Source organism: Lygodium microphyllum, chromosome 6 (genome assembly GCF_053477565.2).
Source record: "Lygodium microphyllum isolate KBCC chromosome 6, Lygodium_microphyllum_v1.1.10, whole genome shotgun sequence".
NCBI lineage: Eukaryota > Viridiplantae > Streptophyta > Polypodiopsida > Schizaeales > Lygodiaceae > Lygodium > Lygodium microphyllum.
This window is the reverse complement of record NC_141140.1, coordinates 95,032,804-95,054,357: the sequence shown is the minus strand read 5'-3', so window position 1 is coordinate 95,054,357 and position 21,554 is coordinate 95,032,804. Positions and strand designations below refer to the sequence as shown.

Genomic DNA, 21,554 nt, shown 5'->3' with positions numbered 1-21,554 from the left:
TAACTAAGGGAGAGAAGAGAGAGAAATATTGCAGGAGAAGAAGAAGAGGAGAGAGAAAGACAAGAAGAAGAAGAGAGAGAGAGAGAGAGGGAGGAAGAAGGAGAAGCCATGAGAGCTAAAGAGAGGTGGAAGAGAGATTTCTTGATAATTCTATGATGCCTAAGGAAACCCTCTTACACCTTTTATACCGTCAGTGTGACTAGTATTTTTCTGTATGCCCGGTTCATTATATTACATAAACCACATTTGCAAAGAGCTAATGTCGGTGTAAAGGAGGAGGACCGTTCACAAGCCCAATGGAAAAGGAGAGAGTGCCTAGGAAAAAGTGAAAATAGTAATCATAACATATATAATGTGTAAATGTGAATAGAGACCTCATTCTTATGTGTGAAATTTTTTAGTTTCTACTCTCTGCCTTGTTGTCTACTATCTTGCTAATGGGTAAGTTCCTCAAGTGGGCTTGGGTTGTTATAGCATACCCCTATGTTAGCTAGAAGATGAAGATTCCGATCACCTTTTTTGGTATTGTAGATGGATGGGCCAACTTTAGAGGGAGGTACAGTAATGGTTCTCTAAAGTAGATCTTCATGACAAATTGATCTAGTAGCAAGTCCTCTTAAGGAGTAAAGACCACATCTGTATTGCTCTTTTTGAAGTTTGGAATGAAATTAGGATCAATGTTCTAAAGTCTATCTAGGAACTTAAAGGGACAATGTGGTTTTCAAAATAATCCCTATTGTTAACCGTTAGACGAACAAGGTGGAAAATCTAGAAAATCTAAACCAGAAGACAAAGGCGAAGGCAAAAGTAAATGGAATACGAAAGCATGACATGAAAAATATGGAAACACAAGAAGTGTAGACAAGTCCTAAATAAAGGAAAAATGCGCACAAGAAAAAGCGCAAGTCAATAATTTTGTAAAAAAGCGCAAGCGCATCGTGATTTAATTTAAAGAGCGAGGGGCTCTCACCCGTGCAATTTGTAAAGGTAGATGGGTAGTAGGAAGAAAGCTAGGAAGATAGGAGGACAATGGGAAAAAGAGCCTAGACCACAGCCGGCCATGTAAAAAGGGGGATAAGGGGATGACCGCCCAAAAGAGATTTAGGGTTTTGTATATAAAGTTGAAAAGTGAATGAGAAGCTCATTCTTGTGTGTGGCCAAAAGTGGTCCTCTTCTTCTTCTTCTTCTTCTTGCTTGCTTGAGCTTGTGCTTGAGAGAGGGAGTGTGAGAGTGAGAGGGAGTGAGTGTGTGAGGGTGAGGGACCGAGGAGGAGAAGCTCTCCATCTTCCCCTCTCTTCTTCTCTTCTCTTCTCTTCTCTTCTCTTCTCTTCTCTTCTCTTCTCTTGCTCATGGCTATGGAGCTTGAGGATGGAGCTTGCTTGAAGCTTGCACTTGGATCGTGGAGCTACTGGAGTGCATGGGAGAGGAGGTAACTCATTTCGGTATCAAGGTAAGCTCACTACACTCATAGGATCGATGGCGCATCGGCTAGGTGAGAGATAGCCATCAGAGCTCACTTGAAATGCTTGAAACAATAAGCGGTCTGTGGGTCTTGGCAGTTGAGCATGAGCTCCCTCTACATTTTGGTTCCGTTGCCGGGACTAACGGATTCAAGCTTGAGCACTTGGGCACCTCATATCGAGCATCAAAGTAAGGGATTCATCCCCGAACCGGAGCTTGAGATAGGTAGGAAGTTGGGTTTTTTTAATCTTCGAAGTAAGTAAGTATTTTGGGTTATTTTGTTTATTTGATGATTGGAAAACGTGGAGAAATCATTTTAATTTTTTGCTTTCGATTCTTGTTGCATTTATCGTAGGTTAGGATTAGGAAATCGAATCAGAAAAGCATAGGATTTATCGTTGCAAAACATGGCAAAATAGGACACAAACCATGCAAAAAAGGGCAAAAAGATTACTTGGGATGCTTAATGTCGGCAAGTGAGTGATTGGGAGCGTCCAAACCTTACTCGAGAAGGGGTTTAAGAGCCAAGAGGCCAAGGGAGAGCTCATTTGCAACCCTTGCACAGAGAGAGAGAGAGAGAGAGAGAGAGAGAGAGAGAGCCCATTGAGAATCAATTCGATCTTGTCGCCGGAGAGCCTACCGATCGCTTCAGGTATATCAATCACTTCCCCTTGAACCCTAGTTGTGATCTGGAAGGTTGTGTGTGAAATGATTAGCTAAATCGTCAGGTTCGATCAAAATCACCTCTGCGCTACCTCGATACGCGCAACTCGGCACATCCGAGTGGCCGGTTTCTAGGCTGAGTCCCAGAATCGGCCCTGGGCCCTTTGTCTTTCGGTCGACTCGGCCCAAAACCCTACTCGGCCCGTCCCAGTGACATCACTCAGCCCCACTTACAAACTCGGCCCTCAGTTCGTGTGCCTCGGTCCGTCCAAGTAGACTCCCTCGGCCCATCCAAGTGACCCCGTCCGAATGGACCTTTTCGGCCTATTTGAGTCAGCATCCTGGCCCGTCCAAGTCCACCCTATCCGAGTCATCCATTCGGCCCTCGGCCCGTCCAAGTCACCCACTCGGCCCCTACAATTCGGACAAGTTGGGTCGAGTGTGGACTTTTCCAAATTTTCCAGAAATTTGACCAGACCCAGCTAGAGCTCAGCCGCACAACCTATCGTGAGTTCTCCTGACGCTCATAACTCGATTTTGGCGCAAGGAATATGCAAAATCGTAAGGTGTAGTCGCTTAGCAACTTGCGTAGACTGTCATGAGACCTAGAGTCCTAGAGACAACCTGCTGAGCCATAAACCCCCTGGACCCCCGTAGAGGGGGCTCTGCCCCCTCCAAGTAGGTTGGAGAGAAAACACGCGCCATGATAGGTCCTCCAAATTAGACCCTAGTGTAGTAATGGCTCTACATGAGCATGGATTCTCACTTGCAAAAGAGCAACCAAAAGCCCATACCCGAACAGAGACAAATATAGATCCTAGAACCTCAATGGGCCAATCTAGCCAACAAAGGCAAAAAGGCCACACTGTAAAAACACGTATGTGTTGCATTCGGATTGCATCTAGTCAAAACGGAAAGAAAAAACATCAAGCTACAATGACGAGAATGACTAGATATGATAGTCCTGACGATAGATGCTCCTTAAATAGCATTGCACAAATGATCCAAGACATCAGTGGAGAATCCACATCTGGTCGTGCAGTTGGGGACTCAATGGCATTTGTCAAAAGGCTTAAATTTACAAGCCAAGACCCGAAAGACGAAGACATAGTACCACATGCTTATCTTAGGGTCAAACTCACCACGAAAAGAGAGCACACTGTCAATGCTCTGATTGATAAAGGAGCAGATTTTAATATCTTGACCTATGAAGCATGGACCCTACTAGGCCAACCAGAGATCACACCGACTAATGCAATTCTTAGTCCTTATAGGGGACATCCACAAGCACTCATAGGGAAGTGCAAAATCCTTGCGACAATTGAAACTGAAAGCTTGCCTATCCTATTTCATATCCCTCCAAATAGTGCTAATTGCAGGAAGGAAACCCTCCTAGGAAGACCCTTCAAAAGGGGGACCAAGTGTGAGAACGATTATGTAGCACAAAGGATACACTGGACACTACCAGGTGTGAGGATTGTCACAACCTTTAGCAAGGGTGACCTCATCGAGCCTCGAGGGAAAGGTAAGGAAGGTGCTGACATAACAGTCAAGCCTGCTAACGAGAGCAAGGACTTGTTGGAAGAGTTGATATAAGTACATGTCGAACAACGAGAACCAGTGAGGGAGGCCATGCTTGAAACAAGGAGATCAGGAACCAATGCCAAGGACAAGCTTTGGACTTATAAATGTCGTAGAAGACCCCAAAAGAAGCCTAAGCCTTATAGACAAAGGTATCGATGGAGAGCCAATACAACGCTAAGATGGATATCCAAAGCGTTGCTACATGCTCAAGGGTATTATGCAGGTAACCGATGGATTTGGGTACTAAAACCCCTTGCTAAACCACCTCTATCAGAGCTGAAGGCCAAATTGCATCAAAAGCAACGAAGCACAGGAGGAAATCTAAGAGAAACTCCAGGTCTCAGGAAAAGAAACCAAACATGAGTGTTCGAAAGAAAGAGCCTCAGCCTAGCATGCTTAATAAGTAGATGTCAGATGTAACCATTGAGCGTGCACAAAGACCACTAGTGCTCAAGGAGCTTTTGACTTCCCAAGAGGATAATGAGCACCAGAGGCAAACACTGCTCGTAAGAAGGCTGATTTCTCAACAAAGCAAATGGCACAATCGTCTAACAGCCTCGAGTAAATCGTTCAAAAGTCCACCTAAGAGTCCCAAATCTCCTACACCCTCTTTTCCCAAACAAATACAGGAAATGGACACAGGAAGCACAACAACAGTCGTCAAGGGTAGCTGCTCAATCCCAATCTCTATCTCCATTTAAGCTTCCAAATGTCCAAGAGGTGGGACATGGCACTACCCATAGCTCTCGGCCCAAGGGCATGCTTGTGCAATCTATTTGACTAGAACAGCCGAGGCTTGATCTGCACAAGTGAATGCTCAAAGGGCAACAAAACACACGACCACTTTTAATCGGTCTAAGGACTTGACACCGCAATCCACCAATAGTAGCCAGTCCACTAAACTAGCTACTGCTACTTCCAATTAGGGATCACAGCAGTCACAGCCCTTGGCCGTGACAATGCCCCTTGCGGAATGTGTCCTTAGTAGTTCACCTGTGGAGGAGGTGTTGCAACCAACTTCCTTGACAATTCCAGCACTTCCAAAGTGCCTAAAGCCTAGGCTGGAGGATTTAAACAGAAGGGAATTGGCTGAAGAGCTAGACTCTCCAAAACGAGAGACAGTTGTACCCTCACAACCTAGCGAGGCTATTCAGCAATCCTTGTCACAACCTAGCGAGGCTATTCAGCAATCCTTGGCTATGTCCCATGAGGACACACTAGAGAAAGATAATGTTGAGGCCCAGCCAAGCACATCGACGTCTGACCTAGTTCAAGGTCCGGAGTCTTCAAGGGATACACCTCGATTTCCTAAGAAAAAGAAGAGAAAAGAACGAAAACAACAACGATAGTTGTAAGTGGCTATAGACCCCAAGAAGATTAAAACCAAGAGTGTCGAAGAGCTGAGGAATAAAGAATCAAGTCCATCCACCAATGAATCCATTGATGTCTCTCCTAATAGCGGTGAAACCTCAGATACATCTATGTGTTCTGAAAAATCAAAGCAGCCGTTACCATCAACGGTTGCTTGCAACACTCAATCCACCGACAATAGAACTCGCATTGACCAATCAAAAGTGGATACAATGCTGTCATAATATGGTGACAAATTTATACCACTCACATCCAAGGAGAACCATGATGCAATAACAAAGCCTCAAGAGAAACATGGAAACCCCGAGAGCATAAGCAATCCTAGCGTTGACCAATCTTGCTCATCTAGGCTTGAGCCCCCAACTATGCTAAAGCTTAGGCAAACTCCTAGAACCTTGCATGAGATAGCAATCGAGCAAGCCCTCGTTGAACATAGAAGTGTCGCAGAATGCTTAACCAAGTTGGATGCTAAACTCAAGGTATTCACACGTGTCTACATCCTTGCAGACATGGGCGCATTCCCTAGGGAGTAGCTTGAAGAATACTTGCCATTTTCCCTATCCTAGGAAGAGCAAGAACATCTTGACGAGCACTATGACAGGCTCCTGCATGAACGCATGCAAGTCACCTCTGACGAGGAAGCTGACGAACTACGTTTAACTATAACATTCAATTATGTGCTATGCCAATCAAATCTCTTAGAGATAGAGAAACTAAAGTTACAATCAAAGGGTCGAAGTCAATTTGAAAAACGCTGATTTGAAAACCGTGTTGCAATGGCCGAACTAGGAGCCCAAATTATGACACTCTCAGAGAAGCGATTGGCCAAATGGCGATCTCAAAGAGACCCAACCTATGTGGCATCAACTAACTTTTGAGTGTTGACTGCCATTCGGGGTACGGACTTAGCTGGAACTAGCCAAGAGAACTCTCTAGCTTATAAGGTTCTCACTGAGGAGGAGTTACATGTTGCCAGTAGACTCGGACAAGGCTCCATGCTACTCGATGTTGTAAAATATCTATTGTTATTGAGTAAGCTGCCACGAGTATCGGATGCGTGTGTCACACTCCAGTACAATCTGGAGTTCTACAATTGGTTTTTATCCTCGTGAAGTGACATGGATTCGTAAACATGTACATAAATACACAATGAATTTTGTGACCCTGTATAGATAATATCAACACACACAAGCAATGATAGTCAAGCGTAGGGAAAAGAGTTGGGTTTGATAGGCTGAGCTCCTCAAGTCCTCCTCTCACCACACATTTAGAAGTGACCATTCTCGCCTCCAGGAGGATGTCATGTAACCCTCATTACTGCCATACGAAGCTCTAACCAACATCTCTAATGGTGTAGATGGGGCACCGTCCCTTTCTATATACCTTTTCCCTTTTTCGGTCTATCCTTCCAGGGATGAGCCCTGCTCCACTCCATGACAATCACTCCATGCAACTTAGCATAAGCCAAGATCTGCTAATGACTGGAGGCAAAACGAACATCAATAGGGGACTGTCCCTCTACAACAATCGTTGCATGCCTCACCTCACCCCTCCTCGTCATATGCGCTACATAACCCACTGTATAATCCCTTCCATGTGAATAGTTTTATCTTGCCTCAGGGCCTAATCCTTGGTTTGCAATTTGCAGGTCCCCCCATGGAAGCCGACATGGAGCACCCAGTGCATCTAACTTGCAAGGACGCTATCCGCCGTCGGAGGGAGCACGCAACACAAGCTCCTTCGCCGGAACGCTACGTACCTACCCTTAAAAGGTATGCAAAGAAACAAGGCCCCAAGTGACACCGCCCCGGACGTAGGCCAAAAAATCCCCAGGCCAGGGGAATAGAAGCTCAAGGGAGCACATGGAGCATGGCAACACTAGTCGTGTGGGCCCCCACCAAACGCTTGGGCACCAGGTGCTCGAAAGTGGAGAGCGCAGCTCGAGACAAGAAAGAATTTGATGCATTGTTCAAAAGAATTCTGGAAATAGTTACGGCCAGGGACTACACCATTCAGGTCCCGACCAATATCTTCCCCGCCCAGCTTCACAGGAGTCCCTCACCAACAACAGAGCCTCAGTCGCCCAACCACCCAGACTCGCCCCGCCTCGTACAAATAGAGTAGCCCCATGTTGTATAAAAGGCTTATCAAATGCTACCTGGCCATGACTTTTTGTCTCTAAATGGTTAAGTGTTGATAGGTTCCCCAATTGTACAAACTTTTCATAATTGCGTTTAATATATTTCACGGCTTTAGCAAAAGAAAAAGATAATCAAGCACAGGTGATAAGTATCTAAGTCAACACCATGGAATTCAGATAAGTGATGTCTCTTTGCATTGCACTGGTTTATTATAGTTGTGGCATGTGCCGTGCATGTACTCTCATGAAATGACAAGTGGATGCAGGATGATGCAGATCTTTGTTCTAAAGTGTTCAATACCCAAGACACCGCAAGACCACCAACCCCACGAAGAGCCCCGACAAAGCCACACTGCTGAAAGCGAAAATCACCCTTATGGATCACCCACATCGCATGGCCCAAAGCATGATCATAACCACTTTCTCTTTCTGGGTTACACTCTACACCGGGCACTCACGACAGCTCTTACCTCAATTGTACCAACATCGCACGTTCCAAAGAGAGTTGCAAAATCTCAAGTGTATCTCCCCATCTCAACGAATGCTTCTCCAACAAAGAGGCTAAGACACACTCATTGCTGTAATATCCATTTCCTTGAGCCTTCGAAGCTTGACATTTTCCAACCCATTGAACGGCTGATAGCCTCAACATATTGCAATGGTTGTACTCAGGCAAGTCCCAAAAAAAAAAGAACAAGAAAATGAAAATGAAAAATGAAAAAAGAAAAGAAAAGAACGAAAATATAAGAAGCACCCACGATCACAGCACAACACCTAGGGGTCTTCAAATTAGGTACATCCAGTGACCTTGGTCGGCTGGCTCCATCCCTAATCCCCTAGCCCTTTAACATCACCCACAATTGTTTAGGGCACATCAAGGGCAGGACATACCTAGGGAGCTTGTCTCGCCTATGGTTAGACCTATCACCCTGACCCATTCGCACAATTCCCTCTTACACTCCGCTACGTCGTGTAGTCACAACGCAAAGAATATCTCATACATCTTCACATGTACTTCTTCTCAACATGGATAACTTTGCTTTACCCACACGTTGTTACGAGAAACCAGCCCGCGGTCTTCTAACTACGTAATATCTAAGTATGCACAAGCGCTCACATAATATCTACACCGAAATATATACACAGTTTGGGTCCTCAAGTGCAGGACAATACTCTCAGCTTACTTAGAGTTCGACCTGTCTCCCAAACTAATTGAACTACGTCTTGTGCACGATAAAGAAGACTAGCACTACCCCTAGAGAGAGACCATATATGAGAGGTTTTCAATTGCAGGTATTGAAGACTCCAATGAAAGTGTCATTCACTCTTCATCAACACTCACCTCTGAATACTTTTCCTTTATCATCCTGCAAGCCCGCCAAGAATTGTCATGTGTAGAATCCCCAACAAACCAACACTTGTGTTGGCCATCAGTGAAATCCCCAACAGAGAACAGCCCTACCACCAACTCCAACAACCCTACGACCAACCACCTAGGCCACCAACGTGCCCCTAACGACCTTCCTCCACACCACCACCAACACTCCTCCACGGCAACCACCGATGTCCCTTCCACCCACATCTTCAGTGCAGGCCAAAGCCTGCTACCTATGATGGTGAGTGCCATGGGACTGGCACTCATCTAGGAGGGAGGTAATGTTAACCGTCAAACGAACAAGGTGAAACCGTTAGACGAACAAGGTGGAAAATCTAGAAAATCTAAAGCAGAAGACAAAGGCCAAGGCAAAAGTAAACGGAAGACGAAGACACGACATGAAACATATGGAAACACAAGAAGTGCAGAAAAGTCCTAAATAAAGGAAAAATGCGCACAAGAAAAAGCGCAAGTCAATACTTTTGTAAAAGAGCGCAAGCGCATTATGATTTAATTTAAAGAGCACTGGGCTCTCACCCGTGCAATTTGTAAAGGTAGATGGGCAGTAGGAAGGAAGCTAGGAAGATAGGAGGACAATGGGAAAAAGGGCCTAGACCACGGTCGCCCATGTAAAAAAGGGGATAAGGGGATGATTGCCCAAAAGAGATAGGAGGACAATGGGAAAAATGGCCTAGACCATGGTCGGCCATGTAAAAAAGGGGATAAGGGGATGACTGCCCAAAATAGATTTAGGGTTTTGTATATAAAGTTGAAACGTGAATGAGAAGCTCATTCTTGTGTGTGGCCAAAAGTGGTTCTCCTCTACTTCTTCTTCTTCTTTTTCTTCTTCTTGCTTGCTTGAGCTTGTGCTTGAGAGAGGGAGTGTGAGAGTGTGAGGGTAAGGGACTGGGGAGGAGAAGCTCTTCATCTTCCCCTCTCTTCTTCTCTTCTCTTCTCTTCTCTTCTCTTCTCTTCTCTTCTCTTGCTCGCGGCTATGGAGCTTGGAGCGTGGAGCTTGAGGATGGAGCTTGCTTGAAGCTTGCACTTGGATCGTGGAGCTATCGGAGTGCGCGGGAGAGGAGGTAACTCATTTCAGCATCAAAGTAAGCTCACTACCCTCATAGGATTGACGACGCGTCGGCTAGGTGAGAGATAGCCATTAGAGCTCGCTTGAAACGCTTGAAACAATAAGCGGTCCGTGGGTCTTGGCGGTTGAGCGTGAGCTCCCTAGACATCTACTATTTTGGCTAAGCTAGGGAACCCTTTGAGCTATTTATTGAGGAGTCTCTTAACATTTTACAATTCATGAAGCTTGATACTATCCCTACTATTCTATTGAAGAAGGTTAGGTCTCATTCTAAGGCTATAAGACCTAAAGGGTTGTAAGTTTTTATTCTATTAATATAATGTGATGCATTCCTCATTGAGAAGAAAGGACGCATCTACCCTCACACTTCTTGCTTTGCTTTTAAAGATTTGTGGAAGTCCACCATTAGCACATATGAGAGAGAGAGAGAGAGAGAGAGAGAGAGAGAGAGAGAGAGAGAGAACATGTGTAGCTTAGTTGGTTAAGTTGAATAGGGTGGTAACTAGGAGGTCTGCGATTCAACTCCTACATCCTGTACGGTCATTTAAGATAGGTGTTACAAAAGGGAGAATTGAACTTGGGTTAGTGTGTTAATTAAATCAAATGAGTGGCTTACCATTAGAGTACCCACTTGATTATGAGAGAGAGAGAGAGAGAGAGAGAGAGAGAGAGAGAGAGAGAGAGAGAGAGAGAGAGAGAGAGAGAGTGTGTGTGTGTGTGTGTGTGTGTATTTGGCACCTTCTAGCTTTGTTGAGTGTATGTTTTGAGGAGTGACAAAGACAAAGGCTACTAGTTGACATATATGTGAGTTAGAGAGACAAAGGCTTACTCATGGGGATGATTATTTGTGTGGCTTAGAGAGACAAAGGCTTACTCGTGGGGATGATTATTTGTGTGGCTTAGAGAGACAAAGGCTTACTCGTGGAGATGATTATTTGTGTGGCTTAGAGAGACAAAGGCTACTACATACATTGAAGTCATTTGTATGTATTTGTGTGGCTAGACTTTGTGGGAGCCTGCTATATTCCTATAATGTTTTCTCTAATTGGCAAGTTAAGAAACCCTTCCTTTTGAGCGCTCATAGTATACTTACATATTTCTTGGTGATCTCCATGAGCCCCTATAGTTCCAATATAAGTGCCTTGGGCAAGTCTCAAGGCACATTTAAGAGCAAGCATCCCTTGTACTCTCATTAGTGACAGTTAGTTCTAACACAGATTGAGGCAAAGGAGATATTTTTGCTAGGATGTCATATATGCAAACATAGGGTGGTCTACCAAATCAACACAAAAAAACAAGTGACACATTTCCCAAGAATTTTTTATCTAGCCTTGTTCTAGTTGAGCCTTCTCTTATTATGACTCCACTCAAGGAAGAGCTAGTCATGCACTTGTAATAAATAACACAACTATATCCCTAGCTTCATGAGACACCACAAGCCCTTTGGGTGTTGCCATTGCAAGTCCAATGATATCATCAAGCGACTAGATAGATCCATTTGGGTAGTACTATTACTTTGAAAGTCTAGTCAAGACTCTATGCATGAAACCACCCTTAGAATTGATGCATAAGGTATTGGCTATGGAATAGATGTTTGTGTAATTAGAGAGACTAATGCTCCACGCTAGTACCCACACAAGGGTGGGTGATCAAGATCTAATGCAAGTGTGGGACTTTAGGGTGTATGTAACACAATGCTATTTTAACTCCCCTATTGTGCAGTTCCTAGTGCAAAGAAAGTTTATTCTTGAACTTTGTGGATGCCTCAAACAGGAGTGGCATGCTCTTAGTGTTTTGGGATCACCTTTGGTTTTTCTATTGATAAAGATACGAGCCTTAACTTGCATTGATGGATCATATAGAATAATAAGTGCATTCACTAAATTATACGCTTTTTTAGCTACCCCTCTCTCACTTGTGCACAATGTTAAGCCAAGAGGATATTTAGGCATGTTATGGAGAAATAAAATAGTAAGAGCCTATTCTACATAGAAACACCTCTTAGACCTCAAACTCATCATACTTTTCTCGCAAATGTGTATACAAGCAGGCATGCATACACATGCATGTGTAATGTTTAGCACAAAAAGTGTGGTTGTGTGATACATGATGACAATGTTTACATTTCATCTATGTTCATACATGTGTGCATGTTGTGTATTACGATAATAGCAATGTGGATGGCTGTGTTTCAGGAGTGATGTGGGTGTTACACCTCTCTCTTCCCTACATACATATGTTTGTGTCTCATCTTCCTCTATTGTTCCACTCATGCAAATGAGGGGTCTCATCATCTTCTTACAATATATAAAGAACACAAAATCTAGACTCATTATTTCTCACAAAGCATAATGCATGTTTGCAACAACACATGCAAATGTTGAAATTTCATTTAAGATATTCTACACATAAAGCCAACAAGTAACAAAATATCAAAGAATCATGTATTTGTCAAATAGATCCATTTTTCAAGCATTGATATCCATGACAACATGGGTCCCCATGTGCACTCGTTTAGTCTTCAAATAGATTTTTACCACTCCGCATTTGACTTGTGTAGGTGCAAGTGTCAAGGTCCCTAGTGATCATGGATGCGCAATGCCCTTCCTCTCTCTCACTCCCAACCTATTTCACATCACCATAGAGAGGATAAATATTTACTCTTTTAACAATTAGATATCTTTGCCACTTTGTACAATGGAGTTCTTTTGCCAAAATCACGAGATGTTTGAATGTGTGTGTGTGTGTGTGACACACACGCTTATAGAGAAAGTGTCCCTTGTTTACGATTTCCAAACACAAAGAACTGGTATCATTTTGTAATCAAATGGCATACAGTCGGTTATAAAGTCTCCAATATTGTATCATAAATGGTCACGTTTCTCATGTGGTACCATTTTCATAGATAGTCTAGTGTGATAATACATTGGTCTCTAGTACATAGACAATTGAGTGTGATAGTACATTGGTATTCAATATGGTAACATAGGTGAGCAAAGTTTGAGGAGCTAATGTAAGAAATTGAGATGTATTTTTCTAATTACAAGAGCAATAATTGTCAAGATAACAATGCATATTTGCTATCTATGGTTAGTACTTGTATTTCTATCTTCTTTAGTTCAAGAGGCATATGGCTCTCTCTCTCTCTCTCTCTCTCTCTCTCTCTCTCTCTCTCTCTCTCTCTCTCTCTCTCTCTCTCTCTCTCTCTCTCTCTCCCCCCATGTTGCATGCTCTCTCCCATATTACATGTGTGCATGCATGCACTTACACATTTGCATGTGTTACCATCAATATATGTACATATGGATGTTACATGTGTATGCATGTGTGTTTATCCCCATATTTACTAATGTCACATGAGGGTGTGTGTTAATGTGTATGGATGGTTGTGGTGTATACATAGGTCTATCTATGTGGCTCTCTCTCCCCCCCCCCAATGTTGCATGCTCTCTCCCATATTACATATGTGCACATGCATGCACTTACACATTTGCATGTGTTTCCATCAATATGTGTACATATTGATGTTACATGTGTATGCATGTGTATCTATCCCCATATTTACTAATGTCACAGAAGGGTGTGTGCTAATGTGTTGGGGTGGTTGCGGTGTATACATAGGTCCATCTATCTGGCTCTCTCTCTCTCTCTCTCTCTCTCTCTCTCTCTCTCTCTCTCTCTCTCTCTCTCTCTCTCTCTCTCTCTCTCTCTCTCTCTCTCTCCTCCCCCCTTTGAGGCATTTATCAATACTTAAACCAATACCTCTTGGTATATCAAAATAGTAGGCCAATTACTAAGGGGACAACAATCATGACCCTAATTTCATTATAATAAAATAAGTGCTTTTTGGTGACCACATGTTATAAGTATAGATTGAAGGTTCACCGATGTAGTTCTAAGTAAAGTTAATCAAATTTATAAATGAATAGATCATTGTAGAAATTAATCAAGCCACTTAAATCATGTTCAATAGTGGCAAAGTTTGTAAGATAATGCAATATATAAATTGGTTAAGCTGTGAAACCCTAAAAGATCATATCGATTGATTTTAACATATATAATAAATGTCATATTCAAGTTGGTTATGTTGGGCAAGTGTACAATACTTTTAAGAATGCCCTAAAAAAGTGCAAGTGGGGGTTGTAGGGCTATGCTTAGAGTGAGGCCCATTACACACCGAACGACATACGGCCATTTCACAAAAAAGGAGGTGTCCATTGAGTATGTGTCGTAGTTTCATTGGTCGCAATATTCACTGACGTTGGACACTCCTAGGCGGGGGATCTCCCCCATCCTGAAATTCGTCTGTGGCCACTGGGCTAAACGACAACACTTTCACATTTAATTTTTTTTTCGCAGCAGCTGACAAATATCGAGCCTTTGCCAATCATCATGCCCTCAAGCATTCATACCACGGAGCCAGGCTTTGTCTTGTTATATTCTTGGCCACCAACTAGTGTGTAATCTAGTTGACGGACGGATTGCACACTGCCCCAGCCGTCCGGGGTAGTGTGTAACCGGCCTGAGTGTAAAGAGAGATACATGTCTCTATGCACCTACATTATTAGATAAACGTGTCCCCAAGAGAGTTAAGACTTGGAATGATCAAATTTTGTGATTGTGAGGTTTATCTCCCCAAGAGGGTTAAGATCTTGAATGATCAAAATAGTGCAAGAACTCTCATTAAAGAGGGTTAAGATGTTAAATGATCAAGATAGTGTGAGAACTCTCATTAAAGATGCTTAGATGTATATTGAATGAATTGGCACATACAACAATATTCAAAGATACATTGATATGGCATTGCCAAAAGACAACGCCAACGAAATGGCTAATGTTTTGCTTGGTAGCTGGTTTGCTACAAAAGAGAGAGAGAGAGGCTTGGTAGCTGGTTTGCTTTCTTGCTCGTGCGACATCTGAAAATATGGTTGTAACTTGTGTGGTTTATAAGAGAGGCATTTCTGTTTATTATGGATTGGCGGGATGCCACGATTGTAAGCTTCCCGCCAAGCACATCGTTTGTTAGCTGTATGATATACAAATGCCATCTGTTCTGTTCTGACATCCACAACCGCCGCACCCGTAACGAGTCATGCCCGCATGGCCGCCCGCAGAAGCCTCCGCCTAGCCCTGCGTTACCACTGCCCCTCCCCTTCCTCCGTCAAGCTCCACTCCTCCTCTCTCGCCCCCGCCTCTCTCGAGATGCTCCGCTCCCGCCGCCCCAGCAAGAAGCTTCGCAGCAGCAGCAGCAGGCGTAAGCTCGACTTCGATGATGCGCCCTCCCTTCGTGCGGCCTTGCGCCATTCTGAGGCGGAGAAGACTGTCCTGAAATCTGCCGCTCAAGGATCTGCGGTCAACCTTCTAGCTGCAGAAGAGGCAGGGGTGAAGCCAAGTTCGAAGAGGAAGGCACATGCCACCTCTCCTGTGAGCCCCAATGGCTTCTCCCACACGCCCGGCCATAGCTCCTTGACTGCAGAGGAAGATTGTGCTGATGTTGTGGAGGTTTTTAAAAGGCGTCGGTACTCCAAGCAAAAGAAAGGGCCAGAGACCTTTGCAGGATTTGCAGATAGAGAGTGCAATGTTGACCTTGATTTAACAGAGAAGGATAGAGGTGGCGATGCCATGACGCACACATATAGTAGAGAAGTTAGCAGAGGTGAAAATTCATGCAGTTTAGACTGCCTTGCCTTGGTTCCCGTCATGGACTCAAGCTCAAGGCCTTCAGCAATGGCTGCCCTCTCTCAAGATTCAATGGTTGAGGTTGTCGACGCCCCAATCCTTTACCAGGGTCCTTTCCCTTCTTTTCTGAGGCCCTCACCAGAAGAGTGCATGGAAGTAAGAGAAAGACTATGGAGGCTGCACGGGCCCCTTGAGGAGTATGCCAAGCATAGAAGGGCTAGAATCACTTCTCCACAGGTGATGGATTTGGAATATTCTAAGCAGGTGAATTCTTCTGTCACGGGACTGCAAATGCATCTAAAGGAAACATCGAAACAACAGGTTGCTATGGATGGTCTGCACCCTAGAGAACGGTGCACTGTACTTGACTCACTTATTGGAACCATTCTCTCTCAGAACACCACAGATACAAATTCCAGGCGGGCATTTGCCTCATTGAAACGATGGTTCCCAACTTGGGAAGAGGTGAGACATCCCCTCTCTCCCCAGCTAACCAGTGTCCTGATGCGCTGTTATGCTATTAGTACATAGGGCAGTCTTTTGTTGTTTGTGTTAATTTTTCCTGCCACAAGCATGGATTTTGCATCTACTACCAGAGCACTACTACAGTGCAGTGAAAGATGATGGTCTAGCGGGCTACACTTCTACTTACAATTCGGAGCTTGTGGATTCAAGCCTTGTTGGTGCATTACTTGGTGGGACACCCATGTTCACATGGTGTGTTTGTGGGAAGTCTGCTGGCTCTGGTCAACTTATCACTTAATTGGTCCTCCTCCTTGGTAGGGTCACCAAGGAGTAGGGTGCCAGTGCAATCTTGCTCCACGGTTCATTGAGCTTGGGAGCTATTCTATGTGATGGACAAGATGCTTTGGTATCCCATGTGTTAATCTGCTGATATGCACATGAGGTTAAGATGACGGCCCTTGTTGCAGTTGAAATATCATATATGCTGTGCAATACGTTATGAGGTCTACCTTGTTTTAACAAGTCCAAACACCTCATTGTTTTCAGATCATGGAATTCATGAGGATTTAAGCTGGAAGAATGCTTGACGCTGTTGGTTCTCCTTGGAATGAAGGAAGAGTCCTTGATTGGGTGACCTGATGGTATGCTGTTAAGAAATACAACAAATGGAAAATGCACGGACAATATGGCTGTTATGTCTTGATAGAGCATAATTTGTTATTCGTTGCTGATTGGTCTTTCTCATTCGATAATTATACCTCATGTATACAGTTGCTAATTTGGTAAGCTTTGGTGCTAGGCCAATCACTGCTTACTGATCTCACTTCTCATGTTGAGGCTATCTTATCAGCGGTTCCCCTAACTGTCATAGTTGTTTGCATTCTTGTCATTTGGCTCCAGCTATATCTTCTTTGACATGCTTGAAGTGCTTGATCTTACTGGTGCATTATCCTCTCCATTTGCTTGATTCACTTGTTCACGTCTCAAAATGGCCAGTGGGCAATATATTGTCCTAGAAAGCTTGAATAGCTCTAGCAAAGCACTGGCCTTATGAGGGGTCGGTGGCAGGCTTGAGTGAGCAAAGATACTCCTAAACTGATGTATTTTTCATGTCAAACTTAGGTGCATTTTGTCATTGATGTCTCGTTGGTGTTGATTATTCAGTTAACTTAAAATTCAACATCTGCAGGAACGAAACTTGGGGCTATCTGTTAACATTAGCTTTGGTTTCCCTACTATTGGCAGGCCTCTATTGTGTAGGTGTGATAGATAGTGAAGCTTTTTACCCTTTATTATGGAGGTTTTTGAAAGAACGAATTTATTGGCTTCTGTGAAGAATGAGTATTATTGGCTTATTAAGGCTAAGGGCAGTACGTATATCAATGCTTATGTGAGGTTTTGTACGTTGGACACAATTTGTGCACCTTTGCCCTGACCAATCATCAGTTCACAGTGGATATTCTTGTCTATCTTGCTTTATAAGGGTTCACTTATTTGTGGGCAAGGACTCAAGAAGTTATAAAAACACACACAATCTCTTCAACATTGTGATACTTTGAAATGACAAGCTTCAGCATGTTTGTATATGACATGCTAGAGTTATGGTTGCCCATGATAGTCAATTTTTAGTTTGAACTGGAACCTTGGAGGTGCCAAATATGTTGATTTGGACGTGTATCAGATGTGTAGATTGCACATATTCAAATCTGAATCCCTTGTTTTGGATGATCTCCTTTTCTTAAGGTAAGTATAACACCCTGATTTACTGATCTCTCTGGCTAAGAAGAGCTTTTCACAAACGTTGAAAGTGAAAACATTCCCCACCAAAGTAAAGTTATGAGAGCAAGTATGCTAAAAGATAATGTGAATCCCTTGATACAGTTTTTTGAAATGTTATTTCGTAGGACATGCACTTGCCTTCCTCACGCCCAAGAACTCTTTAGTGCTGAAGCACAATTAGAGCCCCTACTTGGAGGAGCCCCAAAAACTATCTACATTGCTACACATGAAGGGGGATTGTACAAGATAGCACTATATTGAAATTGAGGTGGGAAGGACTAGGATGAAGCTGAGGCATAGCTTGTTTCGATCAACAATATTAGGCCTTCTCATGGATCAACAATGACGGCAACATGAGGTCTGACAACTAATCGATCCCCCAGCCACAGAACCACATTGGCTCACCTTTCACCCTCAGGCTAGCAGTGAGGATGGCTCTGGTTGCCCAATCTGAGGATCTAGTATTGACCATACTCTATTGTAGTGGAGTTTTCTGATGGCCTAGAGCTCAAGAGTAAGGAATCCTCGTCATCAAAATCTCCTCAAATTGTGTGTCCTTAGACACAGACTGCCCAACTCCTAACATCAGTAGATGCCTTGCATTGGTCAGGCTGATCTGACCCTAGGGCATGGGGACGTAGCACTTCTCCCTTAAATTGCTGTCTCAGCTGTGAAGCTGGGCTCAAATAGCCTCTGCCTCTACATTAGGGTGACCCTTTCACTCGATCCAATAATTTGGATAGGTCCTGTGACGTTATTTATTAGCTTTTTGATTGAAAAGCAATTCAAATTCTTGTGGATTACACCTTGCAGTTGTCCTTGTCAATCAGTGATCTTAGTCTTATCCGTGAATGGGCAGTCCTTTGGTAATCAAATTGTTGCCTTGTAGCTTTTCCTCTAATGAACTCAATATCTAGCAGGTATCACTCTTGATCGATTTGTGTCTCAGAAACGCATGCTCTTATCAAAATTTCCTTTTTGTGATTTGTCCTTTCAGTTTGTTTGTGTGTTTCTTCAGGGTGACCTTAAGAGTACCAGCCTAGATGAGTTTCTAATTTTTGAAAAGCTGTCGGACACAGTAGTGTGAATTCAGGATCTCTATCATCGTGTTACCTTTTGGCAATTGAACTTATACAGGTGCCATGCCAATCATCGAGCCAATTCATGACTCTTCAATATGGACTTGTTAGGAATAAACCTTGCCATCTTTGTCAAAGGATTAACCATGATCCGTGTTGCATCAAGGTGTAAGGTGTATACTAGTTCTAGGCAACTTATTATCAAATCCACATACATGACGTGCTAGGATTTGTAACGGGTGCAAGAGCTCATCTTGATTGTTGATTATGTTCATAATCTTGTACAAATGATTCATACATTGACAATAAAAGTTACAAGCCAACTGAGGTCAGCATTCTCTATATGCCTAGATTTTGTGCACACTGTCATGTTACTCATGTACTGTCTATTCTGTATGTCCACTTCACAGGGCATACCAACTTTGCCTTTCTGGATAGGTTGTTCTACTCTGCTGGAATACATTTCTGCTCTCTCTCTCTCTCTCTCTCTCTCTCTCTCTCTCAGGGTTTGCCAGACATTCAGAGTTCTGGCAACTGACACACAGCAGTTCCATCTTACTGATGTACACATGCCTTTTCTTGCCGTCTACTTATGAGGCATGCAAAACATACCCTGTGCACACTGTTGTCTCAGCTGGACCGTTTCAATTAAGCTATCTATCAGTCTTGCAAAGTAGTGGACATTATGTCATCGAGATTTCATGGTAAGAAGTGTCTTGAGCATACTTTAATCCCTGGATGCTCCCAACTCAACTATGTACGACTCACTGATTTTGCAGATCATTTCTCTTTTATATAGACATCGATGGAGAAATGGAGTATCATCACGAGGTTGTTGCTTCAATTAAAGAATCATTTCTTCTCATTGGTTTTTTACCTGCTGTATCCAGGTTTATAGTGCTAAGCCAAAGGATGTGGAGGATGCAATCAGATGTGGAGGATTGGCAGAGATCAAAGCATCACGAATCCTGAACATTTTAAATATATTACACAATGAGAAGGGTAAAATTTGTCTGGAGTATGTGCGCAACATGGAAATAGATGAAATAAAGCTGGAACTTTCTCGATTCAAGGGTGTTGGACCTAAAACGGTAATTGAAAATTGCTCAATACAGAATTTAGGATTTCTTCTTCTTTGACCCCACATTTGACAGGAGGGTTTGGTTTTATTGTCGTTATTTCAGATAGCCTGTGTACTGATGTTTCATCTACAGCAAGACGAGTTTCCAGTTGATACTCATGTAAGTCCTGGCCTCCCACAAACAGAGGGTTGTCTTATGGGCCGGTTTTTAACAAGTGCTCTTTCTCATTCAAGACTTCTTTACATATGCAGGTGTTTCGTATCACCAAGGCGTTGGGTTGGGTGCCAGCCAATGCTGACAGGGAAAAGGCTTATATGCACCTGAACCATCGGATCCCTAATGAGTTGAAATTTGATCTTCACTGTCTCTTGGTGACTCATGGCAAGAGGTGTCCGAGATGTGCCAAAGGGGCACGTCCACAACAGGCAGCAGATGGGCCATGTCCTTTGGTGGGTTTTAGCCGTTCATTACAGCTTGAGACCTCGAAAATGGGCCTTCTTACTCTGTAATCTACTACGATCATGTCTTATAAAATGTGTAAGTTTGGCAATCACAAATGTGTTAAGAGGGCACCCCTTGTAGCGGCTTCAATGCCAGTCTGCAGGGTTCTGCCTTGATGCATGGACCGATCAACATGCGAGACCGTTCATCAAAAGACAAATGTATAGTTAATGGATGGTGAGGCACTAACAACCACAAGTAAAGCTGCTGAATGGAAAGTTCCAACGGCTACAATGCCTAACAGCTAACAGCAAGCGGCGTTTTAGCTAAACTTTTGAGCTGTTATCACGGTTTACAGTTATAACTTTTTAGAGAGAGTACATGGGTTAAGCCAGAGATCGATGAACATAAATAAGTCAGCTTCCTCCAATACTGCAACATCACGGTACAAGGTCCTTTTAATTGGTTTTATGAGAGAAATGGCTAGGAGAATGTACTGTCTTTCTAGAGCACAGAGTTCCTTAGACGTCTCCTTTTGAAGCCAGCTTGTTGAAACTGAATCAGGAGTGAATGTCAAAATAGAAGTCGAATTCTTGTCTTAGCAAGTAAAGATTTGGTGCTTAAAAAACGTCTAAGCACAAGTGCATTACTGTTGTAGTGCTCGTATGGGGAAATGCCCAAGATGCTTCTCTCAAATTGTCAATGACAGTGGAGTTAAGAAATGCTTGTGGGTTTCATTTTAGCGGAGCTCAAGGTAAGCTTAATTTAGAGGAGATGATCAGAACTTACTTTGCTGATAACCCTCGCACATGAGGGACTGGTGGGTCGCACAGTTTAATGAAACAAGAATACCAGTCTGCTGTTCTGCGCACATGATGCTCACATTAACGGCGTGCTAGCTCAAAAAAGGGCTCCCAAAAATGTGGTTTTTCCAAAAAGTTAAAAACCACCGATGCAACAAAAAACCAGCAAATCTCTTTAAAGCTTTGTTAGGCCGGTTACACACCAAAAAAGGGACGGCCATTTTGTTAGCTTTAACCAATCAAAACACTTATCTAAGGGTTGGTGTCCGCAGTCCTTTACACACAAGAGAGGACATGACCTGTTGTTTACCTGCTAAATAGGTGAACTCCCTGCCCACTTTTGGACGGGGAGTCTCCACTGCCCACTTGATAAAGTGGCGGACAAGGGTGCATTTTTTGCATTTGTAACCAATCAAAAGATTTATAAGCTTATTTTTTTTTATTTTTTTACAAACTGTATCCATTTGGTGTGTAAAGATATGACGCCCATGTCTGTGGCCAGTTTCAAAAAGTGCATGCCCACACTCTGGGCGGGGGTTGGCCGT

The 21,554-nt window shown here is 43.4% G+C and overlaps 1 protein-coding gene across 1 annotated transcript; it reads left to right on the top strand.

The window, feature by feature from the left end:
* The first annotated feature begins 14,751 nt into the window (after positions 1-14,751).
* Positions 14,752-20,792, top strand: LOC148034822 (uncharacterized). Its single transcript, XM_087680578.1, has 4 exons — positions 14,752-15,825; positions 19,574-19,774; positions 19,868-19,924; positions 20,017-20,792. The coding sequence occupies exons 1-4, from the start codon at positions 14,782-14,784 to the stop codon at positions 20,272-20,274; spliced, it is 1,560 nt and encodes a 519-aa protein (XP_087536704.1). The 5' UTR covers positions 14,752-14,781; the 3' UTR covers positions 20,275-20,792.
* The last annotated feature ends 762 nt before the right edge of the window (positions 20,793-21,554 follow it).

Bases quoted from the DNA above. Each gene is read 5' to 3' on its own strand.
- LOC148034822 (XM_087680578.1), top strand. From the start codon at position 14,782: ATGGCCGCCCGCAGAAGCCTCCGCCTAGCCCTGCGTTACCACTGCCCC. The intron at 15,826-19,573 runs GTGAGACATCCC...TGCTGTATCCAG, and splicing joins GGTTCCCAACTTGGGAAGAG to GTTTATAGTGCTAAGCCAAA. The intron at 19,925-20,016 runs GTAAGTCCTGGC...TTACATATGCAG, and splicing joins AGTTTCCAGTTGATACTCAT to GTGTTTCGTATCACCAAGGC.